The following is a 14444-nucleotide window of genomic DNA, read 5'->3' as shown; positions in this document are numbered from 1 at the left end:
CTCTCAAATAAATAAATAAAATCTTAAAAAAAAAAAAGAAATAGGATCTTTTCAGATGTGATCCTATTAGATTAGGGTGCATCCTAAATCCAATGACTAGTGTCCCTAAAGGAAGGCCATGTGAAGACACAGAGGGATATGCAGGGAGTACACCATGTGAAATCTGAGGCAGAGATTGGAGTGATATGTCTACAAACCAAGTATTGCCAAGGATTGCAGGCAACCACCATAAGTTAGGGGGAGCATGGCCCCACTGACACCTTGATTTTAGACTTCTAGCCTCCAGAACTGTTAGAGATTAATTTCTGTTGTTTTAAGCCACCGATTTTGTGGCAATTTGTCACAGCAATCCCAGAAAACACATACATCACTGAATTTATTTTTCTTTTTTTTTTCAAGATTTTATTTATTTATTCATTAGAGACACACAGAGAGAGGCAGAGACATAGGCAGAGGGAGAAGCAGGCTCCCCGCGGGGGAGCCAGATGCAGGACTCGATCCCAGGACCCCGGGATCACGATCTGAGCCAGAAGTAGATGCTCAACCCCTGAGCCACCCAGGTGCCACAACATCACTGAATTTCAATTGTCTCTTTTCTGGGTTGTCTCTCTCATAGTCTGTTAATTCATCTTCTATCATCTTGCTCTCCTCAGTACTTGGCATAGTATTTGTCTTATCATAGGTACTCTATACATGTTTGTGGACCAGGAGTGAAGTAAGAACGCACATGGGGAAAACCAAGTCTGATAAACAGGTGTCATTCTACTCCTGATAAATCTCTAAGAACTATTAACATGAGCCAGGGGAAAAGGCAAGTTTGGAAAAATCTGTGGGTAATTGTACTGGAGAGCAATCAATGAAACTCTGATTGGAGAGTTTTTGCTGTGAGGCACAGAGAGTAGGGTAGCAAGAAGCAGAAAAATCCACAGAAAAAAGGCAGGAAGCAGAAGCCATGAGACAGGAGAAGCCTTAAGTGAGCAGATGGAGACCAGAGATTAATCAGAAAAATCACTTTGGTGTCAGAAGTAGTAGCTGTTGATACAGAGATGGAGGGTTCCTGAATCCCAAGAACAGACCACCAAGAGCTGCTACTGGGCAACTAGGAGGCTGTGGTCTTCTGGAGAACATTCTAGTTCTCCATGCCACCTACTCATCCTCTGCTGAACCAGCTTCCTCTGCTTTCTACTTTGTTACTTCCCTGTGAATTTCTGCAACAGAGCACCATCATCTGAAGTAACCTGAGCATTTTCCTCAACTGCAGGCCTAAATACATATATATGTGTACATATATGTGTCCATATATATATTTAAAGATTTGTTTATTTATTAGAGAGAGAGAGTGTGGGAGCATGAGTCGGGGAAGGAATAGAGGGAGAGGGAAAGAATCTCCAGCAGACTTCTCGCTGAGCACAGAGCAAGACCAGGACTCTGGGCTCAATCCCAGGACCCTGAGACTGTGATCTGAGCTGAAATTATAAGTCAGATGCTTAACCGACTGAGCACCCCAGGCCTAAATATATTCCAATTCAGTTTGACTGTTTCTGGCATTATTTTTACTTTATACATGAGGACATTGCAACTTATATGAGCACATTGATGGGTTTAAATCTGCCTCCTTCTCTTTCTCCCTTCTCTCTCCTGCTATCTTTCCTACTCTCTTTAATTAGTTAGAAAGCAAAGACCAAGAGATAGAGAAGATAGGCAATAGGAGAAGTACATTTTGATGAAACAAGGTAGGGGTTCATATGAGAAATCATTAGGGGGCTAACTGATTCTTGGGTGGAGGCAGCAGGGTAGCAGGTCACCCACAGGAAAGAAATTCCTGAGGATTAACTTCCAAGTTTTGCTTAGGAATAAATTTTTTAAAAATCATGGACTATAAACTATTTCCCACAGAAGTCAAAGAGAACATCAGAGTAACAAAGGCCTTTTAAAAAAATATTTTAATTTAAATGTTTAAATGTTTCATCACTGTATTTACACTCTGCTGAGCTTCAAAGGTCATCTTATAGAAGCAACTCTGAGCAGAGTCCTGTTTACTTGCCATGCTCTAATCAGTGTTGCTACCTTAAGCTATAAGGAAGCTTTCTCTCTTGGGATGTTTCAAATAATGTCCCACTGCAGCTTCATCAGATAAGGCAGCAAGCAGACTCTGAGACCATGTAAACACTGTTTTTTGGAAGATTAGGTTGCATAATTCCAGAGCCTTGGACATCTGTGGTCTCAGGGAGATGAAAGAACAAGAGATGACGTTATATGGCAATGAGCAAAGAGGAGGCGGCAGGTGGTAGAGACAATCTTTCAGCTGAGGAACAAAGAAAAAAAAAAAAAAGCTTGCCTTCAGGACTGACACATTGTGCACCCTGCTCCCCAAGAAATGGAAACCACAGCTGCAGCTCTGAGAGTAAGTTGGGCTGGGAGCGGAGCGATCTCCCTGATAAACAAGCTTCCCAAGGGCAGGGCAGGCATTTTACTCTTTATACAACTTTAGGGTTTTTATTTTCTTTCAGAACATAGAAATGAAATCACAGCAGTGCTAGCAAAAACAATTGTCTTTATTTCCACCCTTCCCCAACCCCCTCAAACTCTTAGTAAATAATGCCATCCCAAGTCCTAGGTAATGATTTCTGTATGACAGCATTCAACCCAAGAGGAAAACCTGTCTGGGGTTACAGTGCCATAGTTGATCAGTGCAGACTTGGGCATTCATATTGATCTCATTAAAATGAGAGCCTAAGAATATCCTATTTCCCCCAAGAGCTCTGCTCTGACTTCCTCGGACAGGCTTCTATGTGAATGAATACATGTGAACTCCAACACGTTCAATCTTGACTTCTTGTTACCAGGGAGTTAATGCACATCTATCATATATAATAATACTTATTTTTGTCATTAATTGAATCCTACCTGTGCCAGGAACTGTAATCAGCTTTTTACCACATTATTTCCTTTAATTCTCATTCCACAGATGGGGAAATTCATGCACAGACATGGAGTGCCTTCCAAAGGTCTTATGTGAAGACACCTCTCTCTCTCTCTCTCTCTTAAAGATGTGTTTATTTATTTTAGAGAGGCAGAGAGCATGGGGGTGGGGCAGAGGCAGAGGAAGAGAGAATCTCAAACAGACTCCTCACTGAGCATGGAGCCCAATACTGGGCTTCATCTCATAGCTCTGTGATCATGACCTGAGCCAAAAATCAAGAGTCAGGCGCTTAACCAGATGAGTCACCCAGGCACCCGATATCTCTGTTGCTGCTTAAGGGCCGCTGCCTTTGTTAAACTGGCATCCAAAAGAATTTCCCAATATACATTAAGTTTAGCTGAAATGGCTATGCCATATGAGCAAATATTTAGCATAACAGTCAGTGAAAACAATTACCTGGAAACAGTATAATTATATTAAAAGACATGGGGATCCCTGGGTGGCTCAGCGGTTTGGCGCCTGCCTTTGGCCCAGGGCGCGATCCTGGAGTCCCGGGATCGAGTCGCACGTCGGGCTCCCGGCATAGAGCCTGCTTCTCCCTCTGCCTGTGTCTCTGCCTCTCTCTCATTCTCACTCTCTGTGTCTATCATAAATAAATAAATAAATAAATAAATAAATAAATAAATAAATAAATAAATAATTAATTAAAAAATAAAAAATAAAAGACATTCACACCTGGTGGGAAATATAGAGCATCAACCTGTCAAAGCTCCATAATTTATAAATAAGGAAGCTGAGGCTCAGAAAATTTAAATTACTATAAAAGTGTACACAATAAATAGAAGCAGAGTCTAGACTTCTGACCTAAGGTACATTGTGACCATCTACCTTCTTCCTTTAAGACAAAATACACCTCCCTCTTCCTGTCAGCTTCCTTATCAGCTCAGGGCTGATAAGAGGCAGGGAGCTTTGGTGCTAAGAATTCATCACTGCTTTGCACATAAGCTGCATGACACCATGTCAGTCACTGAGCTTTCTGGGTTTCATGTTTCTTTTTTGTAAGATGGGAATAGCATGATTCTACCTGTCTCACAGAGCTTCTATAGAATATGAAGGCATTTGAAAAAGGAAAATGTTGTATTGGATGTATGACACAATTACCATCAGTGATTCAACAAAGTAGAAGTTTATTTCTCTCTCACGAATCAGATCCTTCTCCTATGTTGCTGCTCCACCATCTATAAGTGTTTGCCTTTTCCTCATGGTCCAAGTTGGGTTATTTCCATGCTCAGGAAGATGAAAAGGCAATCCACAAAATGGGAGAAAATACTTATCAATCATAAACCTGATCAGGAGCTTGTACCTAGAATATGTAAAGAATCCTTACAACTTAAAAATGAGACAAGAAACTCAATGAAAAATAAGCAAGGTATTTGAATAGACATTTCATATCCAAAGAAGATACACAAAAGGCCAATAAGAGGATGCTCAGTATTATTAGTCATCAGGAAAGGCAAATCAAAACCACAATGAGCTACCACTTCACCCTTATTAGATGGCTAAAATCACAAAGATGGACAATAATAAGGACTGATAGGGATGTGGAGACAGGAACTCTCACTCATTTTTGGTGGGAATGTAAAATGGTATAGCCCATTTAGAAAACTGTCATCACCTCCAAAAGTTATCCATAAAGTAACCATATGACCCAGGACCACCACTCCTAGGTGTACACCAAGGAGAACTGAAAATATATATGTCCATGCAAAAAGCCCTGTACATAATTTTTTATAACACTATTATTCACAGTAGCCAAACGTAGGAAACACTCAAAATGTCCCTCACCTGAGGAATAGATAAAATGTATATATCCATATAATGGACTATTATCCAGCTACAAAAAGAAATTAAGTGCTGATACACACTCAGCAGGAATGTACCTGAAAACATTATGCTGGGTGAAAAAAAATCCAGACACAAAAACCACATATTATTTTTTTAAAGATTTTATTTTTATTTTTATTCATTTATTTTAGAGATACAGAGAGAATGTGCATGCATGGCCTGAGGGGAGGCACAAGGGGCAGGGAAAGGGAGACAGAATCTTGAGCTGACTCCAGGCTGGCAGGGAGTCCAACTCAGAGCTTATTCCCATGACCCCAAGACCATGATCTAAGCCTAAACCAAGAATCAGATGCCCAACTGACTGACCCAGGGGCTCTACAAAAAACACATATTATTTAATTTCATTTATGTGAAATGCCCATTAGGCAAATCCATAAGGAAAAAAGTAGATTAGTGGCAGCTGGGGTGGGGCATTTGGGGGAATGAGGAGTGACTGCTTAATAAATATAGGGTTTATTTGGAGGATAATGAAAATGTTCTGGAATTATTTTTTAATTAATTAATTATTTATTTATAAATACATTTATTTATTTATATGAGAGACACAGACTGAGAGAGAGAGGGAGAGACAAAGGCAGAGGGAGAAGCAGGTTCCTCACAGGGAGCCTGATGCGGGACTCGATCCCAGATGCCGGGGATCACAACCTGATCTGAAGGCAGGCGCCCAACCGCTGAGCCACCCAAGTGTCCCAATGTTCTGGAATTAGATAGTGGTGATGGTCACACATGAATATGCTAAAAATCACTAATTCTATATTTTAAAAGAGTAAATTCTATGATTTGTGAATTATATCTCAATAAAGCTGCTATTAAAAATAAAGCTGCTATTAAAAAAGACTAAGCAATACACATATCATACATTATGTATAAGACTAAGCATATACAGTATATTGATAAGAAAGGAATTATGAATATAAAATACAGGAAAATGGGGGAAAGCAGAGGATGGAATAGGAGAAGAACACATAGGTTGCTGTCAAGTTTTGGGGTTGATGCAGGTCCACAGTGTTCATCATATTTTTTACATAAACAAATAATAAAAGAAGGTCATGAAAGGACTAATGATAATGTGTCAGAGACCAAGATTTATGATTCATCTGATTTTATACATCTGATGTCAATGGAAAATATATACAAGTTAATTATATTTGCTAACTGCAGCAACAACAAAATGTAATTCTAAAATGCTATTTGGGTTTTGCTTCTTACTCAGACTGCATGAGTTCAATACAGCATATCTCACCCCCAGATTACCAGAAAAACTCTGAACAAATGCTGCCAGATAGCATTTCCTTAATAACTATTTTGGATTGTTGTGATGTAGGAGAATGTCCTTGTTTGTAAAAACAACACACAGAAGTATTCATAGGTTAAAAAAAAAAAAAAAGAAGTATTCATAGGTAATGGGACATCATATTGGCAGCTTACTCTCAAGGGGAAAATTTATTTGTAGTATACAAGTAAACTTTTTTTTAAAGATTTATTTATTTTTTATTCAGAGAGAGAGAGAGACTGAAAGGCAGACACAGGCAGAGGGAGAAGCAGGCTCCATTCAGGGAGCCCGACGTGGGACTCAGTCCCGGGACTCCAGGATCAGGCCCTGGGCTGAAGGCGGTGCTAAACCCCTGAGCCCCTGGGGCTTCCCTATACAAGTAAACTTTTTTGTAACAGAGATTTTTCTGTAACTTTGAGTTTGCCTCAAAACCAAAGGTTTTCACTAAAAAGAGTGAAAAAAAGTAAGTTATAAGCCAAAAAAGATATTTGCATGACACATAAATGATAGTATTCAGTATAAATAATTCCTATCAATCAATAAAAAAGAGATACATTGAAATAGGGAATGAGAGAGCCATAAGGAAAACACAGAAGAAAAAATATAAGTGAACATATGACAAAATGTCAAATGACATATTTATCCATTCCTAGAACAGATAAAGAAGATGTGGTACACACACACACACACACACACACACACACACACACGAATATTACACAGCAATAAAAAAGGACAAGATCTTGCCATTTGCAACATGGATGGGCCTAGAGGGTATTATGCTAGGCGAAATAAATTAGACTGATAAAAACAAATATCATATGATTTCACTTATATGTGGAATCTAAGAAACAAAACAAATGAATAAACAACAAAAAGCAGAATCACACCTTTAAAGACAGAAGACAAACTGATGGTTGCCAGAGGGGAGGTGGTAGTGGGATGGGAAAAATGGATGAGAGGGGTGGGAGATGCAGGCTTCTGGTTACAGAATGAGTAAGTCACAGGGATGAAAGGCACAGCATAGGGAATATAGTCAGAGCTATTGTCATAGCAATGTATGGTGACAGATGGCAGCTACATTTGTGAGCAGAGCATAACATATAGAGATGTTGAATCACTATGTTGTACACCCAAAACTAATGTAACATCGTGTGTCAATTATACTTAAGTAAAAACCAACTTTTTAAATACTGTATTTATTTGTTTGAGAGAGAGAGCATGAGCAGAGAGAAAGGGAGAAGCAGACTCCCCACTGAGCAGGTAACCTGACACAAGGCCAATATCCCAGGACCCTGGGATGGTGACCTGAGCTGAAGGCAGATACTTAATTGACTGAGTCACCAAGGTATCATAAAAACAAATTTTTTAAAGATCTATTTATTTATTCATGAAAGACATAGGGAGAGAGGCAGAAACACAGACAGAGGGAGAAGCAGGCTCCCTGCAGGAGCCCGATGCAGGACTCGATCTAGGAACTCCAGGATCACACCCTAAGCTGAAGGCAGATTCTCAACTGCTGAGCCACCCGGGCATCCCTACGAACAATTTTTTAAAGTCACGTATGGCACTCAGCCTAGTGCCTGAAAAAAAAATTCTCAACATTTTTAGTAATGAAGTAAATGTACATTGCAAACCACAGTGCAATAACATTCAACATCTACCAGATTGGCAAAAATTTTAAATCTGGGCAATGCTGATGGGTATGGCAAGAGGAGCATTCATATGTTGCTAGTAAAAGTGTAAAGGTTATAACCACTTTGCAAAACACTTAGGTGTTACCAAATACTAGACCCAATAATTCCACAATGAGATACTTTATTGAACAGCACTGTCTTATGGAAATAGAATGCAAGCTGTATATGTACTTTTAAATTTTCTAATAACTCATTTAAAAAAGTAAAAAGAATTAGTGAAATTAATTTTAATAATATTTTAACTTACACCAATGTATCTAAAGTTTTTCATTTCAATATATATTAAATATAAAAACATTGATAGTGAGATATTTTACATTTCTTTTTCATACTAAGTCTTCAAAATTCAGTCTATATTCTAGACTTGCTGCACTTGGACTGGCTATATTTTAGGTGCTCAATAGCCACATATGGCTAATGGCTACTGTATTGGACAGCATAGCTCCTGAAACTTGACATGGGTGACGGGAGGCTTGCACAACCAACTCTATAACAGCATTGTTTACAGTAGCAAAATCAGTGACAATTCAAAAGTCAATCAACAGTGGAATTGATAAATACACTGTGTCACTGGGGTGCCTGTGTGGCTCAGTCAGTTGAGCGTCTGCCTTCAACTCGGGTCATGGTCCCAGGTTCCTGGAATCAAGCCCCACATTGGGCTCCCTACTTGGCAGGGAGCCTTCTTCTCCCTTTCCCTTTGCCTGCAGCTCCTCCTGCTTGTGCTCTCTCTCTGTCCAATAAACAAATAAAATCTTAAAAAAAAAAAAACCTGTGTTACATACATACAAAATGGGGTATCAGACACCAGTGAAAATAAATGCATTACAATTATAGACATCAACTGTTTGTTCCTCAAAAACAATATTGAGTAAAAGAAACAACTTACTAATTAACATATGCAAAATGTCTCCATTGATATGAATTTCATAAATAGGCCCAGCTAAATGCTATATTATTTAAGAATACATGTATAGTTGGTAAACATGAAAAGCTAAGCAAAATATGGTTAAGGCAAAAATTCAGTCCAGGTTTCCCCTGGTGGTGATGGAGGAGAAGCACCTTGCCGATATCTCAGGGTAGCAGTGATGTTCTAGTTCTTAACCTGAGAGATGGGTGTATGGGTGTTCATTTTAGTGTTCTTTAAACTGTACATAAACATTTTATATATAAGTCATATTTAAATATAAATAATGTGCATAAAAATGTGTATAGTATGCCTCTGTGGAGGAAGTAGTAAAGCACAAGAATATTACACGCATATTTATTCATTTGTGGACCATATCTCTGGAAAAAAAAACAAAACAAAACGACTGGTGAAATTAGTTGCCCCTAGAGAAACAAGCTGACTGGCTAGAGGACATAAAAGGGAAGGAAAATGTCATGGCATACCCTTTTTTTTTAAAGATTTTATTTATTCATGGGAGACACAGAGAGAGGCAGAGACAGAGGCAGAGGGAGAAGCAGGCTCTGTGGGGAGCCTGATGCAGGACTCGATCTCAGGACACCAAGATCACGACTTGAGCCAAAGGCAGACACTTAACCACTGAGTCACCCAGATGCCCCAACATGACATACCTTTTGTATCTTTTGGATCCTGAAGCTCATGAATATATTACCTAGTCAATTAATCAATCAATTTCTATAATTCTATTGCTTGGATCCCATCCCTGGAAATCTGATTTAATAGGTCAGGGTTGAGGGCCTGAGAACTGCAGGGAGACAGAGCATTGTGAGGCTGTAGGTCAAAGGACTACACTTTAAAAATCACCATGGTGGGCTTATTTATTCACAAATACTCATTGCATGTTTATTATGTGTTGGTCACTGTTCACCCATAAAGATAAAATTAACCTGGGCACAGTTGCCTATAGGAGCTTTTAGAGATTCTCTTCTGATTGCTTCTATTTTCTCATAGAAATGAGGAGTCAATTCAGACTGTTTTGAGGACTGAGAAATAACATATAACATGGATGCACCTTGAAAACACTGTTGGTAAGTGAAAGAAGCCAGTCACAGAGGACCACATAGTGTATGATTCCATTTATATGGAATGTCTAGACTAGGCAGATAGAGATAGAAAGTAGATCAATGGTTGCCAGGGGCTGAGATTAGTGAAGTAATGAGGGAGGGGGGTCACTGCCAATGTTTACCGAGTTTCTTTTGGGGGTGTTGGAAATGTTCTGAAATTAGTTGGTAGTGGCTATACAACTCTATTGAGTATATCAGAAAACCACCAAATTGTGCACTTTAACTGGGTGATTTTTACGGTATTGAAAATAAATCTCAGTAAAGCTATTTTGGAAGAAAGAACATAAAATTCCCAGTACAGGTTGGAGCCTAATACCAACTGTTATTATTTTTGTCAATAGCAGTTGTGGGATCTCTAAGATATCAATATTATCATGTTGTGTAGTAACTACTTGTCAAGTTCACCCCTCTAGCAGGCTATTTTCCAAAGATGGACATACCATTGTATATCCCATCTCAAGGGCTCATCTTATTTTGTGACATTGACACTCCTGCACTGAGAGGTCAGGTCTATGCTTTCTGTCTTCAAAGCTGAGTGGACCCCCTGTAACTGCCTCAACCAACAGAATGCAGCAGAAGGGATGCCATGTGGTTTCCAAGGCTAGTGCATGAATAGCAATATAGCTACCTCTTGGCTCATCTCTTGGGATGCTTGGCATTAGACCCCAGCCACCTCGTTGTGAGGAAGCTCAGACCACACAGAGAAGCTACATGTGGGTATTTCAGTGGCAGCTAGCCCCTCAGCCTAGAGCAAACAGCCTAGATCAACCACCAGACATGTGAATGGACAAGACTTCAAATGTCTCAGCTGTTTTCAGGAAGAGCAGGTATTAAAGGAAGGGCAAGTGTGTTTTTTTACAGTGCCTGAATGATGAGCTAGCTCATTGGTGCCCAGGGTGTTCCAGCCAGGACTCATTCTCTTCTACACGACCTGAACACATGGTGATATTTGAAGTTTTGCTTGTTTATGATCTCACACACTGGAGCAAAACATTTGTAAGGCCTAGTTCTTACTGCTTTTTCAAAGAGCTTTTACTCAGAGTCTTAAGAATTCTCCTTTTTAATTCCCCACGAGAAATGTAAATATATTATTGGAAGTATAAAGTGTCTATTATGCCTGTGCTAGAAAAATAGATTCGGGTCACATAGGGAAGTTGAACATAAGGGAAATTAAATTGCTTTGATCTGACATTGCCTCTATATCTGTTTGGTAAAGAAACTCATGAGTCTGTGTTACCAGAAGACCAAGCAAGCCTCTGGGCCCAGGGGTCCCAAACAGACCAGGTTCGGCCACTCACCACTGATAAAGTCCAAAGGCAGAGAGACTTGTGGTGAAACAAGAAAGGAATTTATTCCAGTGAGGCCAACACTGGGAAGATAGCAGACTAGTGCCTCAAAGCCTGTCTCCAAAGTGCTGAAAATACCTTTAGGTTTATCTAAGGGAAAATGTGGGACAAAGGTCATTAGGTACATACAGGCAGGTGGGTAGTAAAGGTCAGGTCAATCATTCTCTTGGGGTCAATCACTCAGGGTCTTGCTGGCATTAGGAGGTCCCTATTGTTCCAAGGGGTAGTTTCCATTTCCATCACAGGATGCTTTGTCCACAGGATGCTTTTGCTTGAGTTAAAAGATAAGCTGGAAAGAAGAACTTAATCAGAAAATACAGACTGAGGTCAAAATGAAGGCAATAATAAGTGGGTCATGTTTCAGTTGTCTAAGGCAGCATGGGAAAGAGATTGGAGAAGGATGCAGGAGAAGCTGACAGAGCAGGAGGTAACGTGGACTCACAATGGCTGGATAGGCTATCTCAGCAAGTCAAAAAGTGCTTTGGCTCCATCTGCCAGCTAAGCTAGAAGCTTTGCACATATAGTTGAGGAATCTGGATTTTGAATAGTCCTGAAAAACAAGAAAAGGCTTTAGAGTGTGCAGATAGCCATATAAAACTGCTCATCAACTTTCTATTTATTCCAGGGGATGCTGAAGAATTTGAAAGACAATAATTCTCAACTGTGGCTACACATCAGAATCACTTGGGAATGGAATCTGGTTTTTTAAAAACACCCATACTCCGGCCACACCCCAAACCAATTACATCAGAAATCTCAGGGTGGGATGCCAGCAGTTTGAAAGCTTACCAAGGTGGTCCATTGTGTAGCCAGAGTGGAGAACTCTGGTGTAAGGGAAGACAATCTTTTTTTTTTTTTTTTTTTTAAGATTTTATCCATTTATTCATGAAAGACACAGGGAGAGAGGCAGAGACATAAGCAGAGAGAGAAGCGGGCTCCCTGCGGGGAACCCAATGCAGCACTCAATCCCAGGGTCCTGGAATCACACCCTGAGCCAAAGGCAGACGCTCAAACACGAGCCACCCAGGTGCCCCAGTGGAGAAATTTTAATATGAAGAAGGAACAATGATAATTGGAGTCTCAAGGCCTCCTTCAGCCCAATCCCCTCTTCCACAAATCTTTCACCTCCTGCTCACACAGCTCACACAGCTCACTCCCAGCCCTAAAGACCTGAGCCCTGGGGTCTTTACACAGGAGACTATGAGCACTGTTTAATAATTACTCCATAGGGACTCCTGTGTGGCTCAGTGGTTGAGCATCCGCCTTTGGCTCAGAGCATGATCCTGGGATCCTAGGACTGAGTCCCACATCAGGCTCCCTTTGGGGAGCCTGCTTCTCCCTTTGCCTATGTCTCTGCCTCTCTCTGTGTGTGTCTCATGAATAAATAAAACCTTTAAAAAAGTCTTTTAAAAAATCATTACTCCATAAATTGATTTGAGATCACTGGCCTTATTTTTAATCATTAAGAACAGATTGAGTCCTTTCCAGTGGCCAGTGGCAGGAAACCTCTGAAAAGTAAGCGCAGTGAGGAAGAACCAGACTACAAGAAAATAAAATATAGTGTTAAAGAACAAAAACTCAACCAATTAAATTTGAAGACTTAATTTGCTTTATTATGTTATTCATGAATCAGGCAGCCCCCTCATCTGGCAGATAGAGAAGAGCTCCAAGGAGTTGTACAAAATGGAAGGTTTTTATAGGAAGGAGGGTGGGGCAAGAAAGTTATTTACAGAAGAAAAGAAAGGATTGTTCCAGGCAAAGTCAAGTTCACTTTCCCTTCAGGAGAAGGATAGGGAGGCAGTCGTTTTAGGTAGATTACCCCATCTTCCCTTGTGGGATGAAAAGGGCCCATGTGACAGATGACATCATTGGTATTTACCAGAAATTTTCTGATTGACAAGTTAAGGCTTTTATCTCTAGGGGAGTTTGAAACTACATTTAGGTTAGATATTATTAGCTAATTTGACCTGGCCTAAGTGATGCCATTTTAGGCCTATGGATTTCTTCTTAAAAATAATATGAAGATTCAATAGTTAAAACAAGTTAGTATTGCCCCATGTGTAGCTAGACAACTGATGGGAAACGACAGTCCAAAACCAGACCAAAAATATGGGAATTTAGATTGTGATAATGTGACACTTCAAACCAATGGAAAAACTATGGACTATTTTATAAATGATGTTGGGACAACCAGGTAGCCAACTAGGAAAAATTAAGTTTGACCAATACCTTATACTGTAACTGGAACAAACTCTAAGTAAAAAAAAAAAAAATTAAATGTAAGACATGAACTAAAAAAATAATTTTCTACATAGTGAAAAAAATTAACATGAGACAAGTGAAACTCAAGATAAAATGGTCAAAATTCGTGTTCAGAGGGCTAACCTACAGATTTATAAAAAGCTTCTACAAATTACCTAGATAAGAAAAATGGACAAAAATATAAGCAATTTCCAGAAAATAAATGGAAATGGATTTTAGACATGAAAAGATGTTCAACCTCATTTAAAATAAAAAAAAATAATAAAAGTAAATTGGAGTACAACTTTCCACTAACATTGAATTAGTGAAAAAATTAGAAAATTGTCTGTGGGAAAATAAACTCATATATTGCTGGTAAGAATGAAATTCACACAATCATTATAGAGAAAGTGCATTAATATCTTTCAATATCATAAAATCATGAATCATACCATAAAGAATATCCATCAATAAAAAGTAATGAAGTACTGATGCATGCTATAATATGGATGAAACTTGAAGGCATTATGGTAGTGAAAGAAGCTAGTCTTGAAAACTACATTATGTGATTCCAATTATGTGAAATGTCCACAATAGGGAAATCTATAGAGACAGAAGGTAGATTACTGGTTGCCTATGGCTAGGGAATAGGAAGAAAATGAGAGAATGTTAGTAGGTATAGGGTTTCTTTTGGGGTGATGTAAATGCTCTGGATTTAAATAGTGGCGATGGTTGCACAACTTTGGGAACATAGTGAGATGATGAATATAAAAATGGACAATGGCCTGACTGTATATAAAAATAGAATTCTGGGGTGCCTTGGTAGCTCAGTGGTTGAGCATCTGCCTTTGGCTCAGGCCATGATCCCAGAGTCCTGGGATTGAGTCCTGCCTCAGGTTGCTGCAGGGAGCCTGCTTCTCTCTCTATGTCTCTACCTCTCTCTGTGTCTGTCATGAATAAATAAATAAAATCTTAAAAAAAAAAAAAAAAAGAATTCGGACCTGCTATTTGCAGCAATCAGCCCAGGAAAC

The 14444-nt window shown here is 39.4% G+C and overlaps 1 protein-coding gene across 1 annotated transcript in view; it reads right to left on the bottom strand.

Annotated features, from left to right (window-relative positions):
• Window positions 1-11541: 11541 nt before the first annotated feature.
• Window positions 11542-14444, bottom strand: part of LYG1 (lysozyme g1) — a 35531-nt gene continuing 32628 nt past the window's right edge. Inside the window, exon 7 of the mRNA XM_038551028.1 lies at window positions 11542-11722. Coding sequence (XP_038406956.1) covers window positions 11676-11722 — 47 coding nt within the window. The 3' untranslated portion in view covers window positions 11542-11675. The remainder of the gene's footprint in view (window positions 11723-14444) is intronic.

The sequence above is a fragment of the Canis lupus genome, chromosome 10 (assembly GCF_011100685.1).
Source record: "Canis lupus familiaris isolate Mischka breed German Shepherd chromosome 10, alternate assembly UU_Cfam_GSD_1.0, whole genome shotgun sequence".
Lineage (NCBI taxonomy): Eukaryota > Metazoa > Chordata > Mammalia > Carnivora > Canidae > Canis > Canis lupus.
The sequence above is the reverse complement of the archived record's forward strand: the minus strand, read 5'-3'. Positions and strand labels throughout refer to the sequence as shown.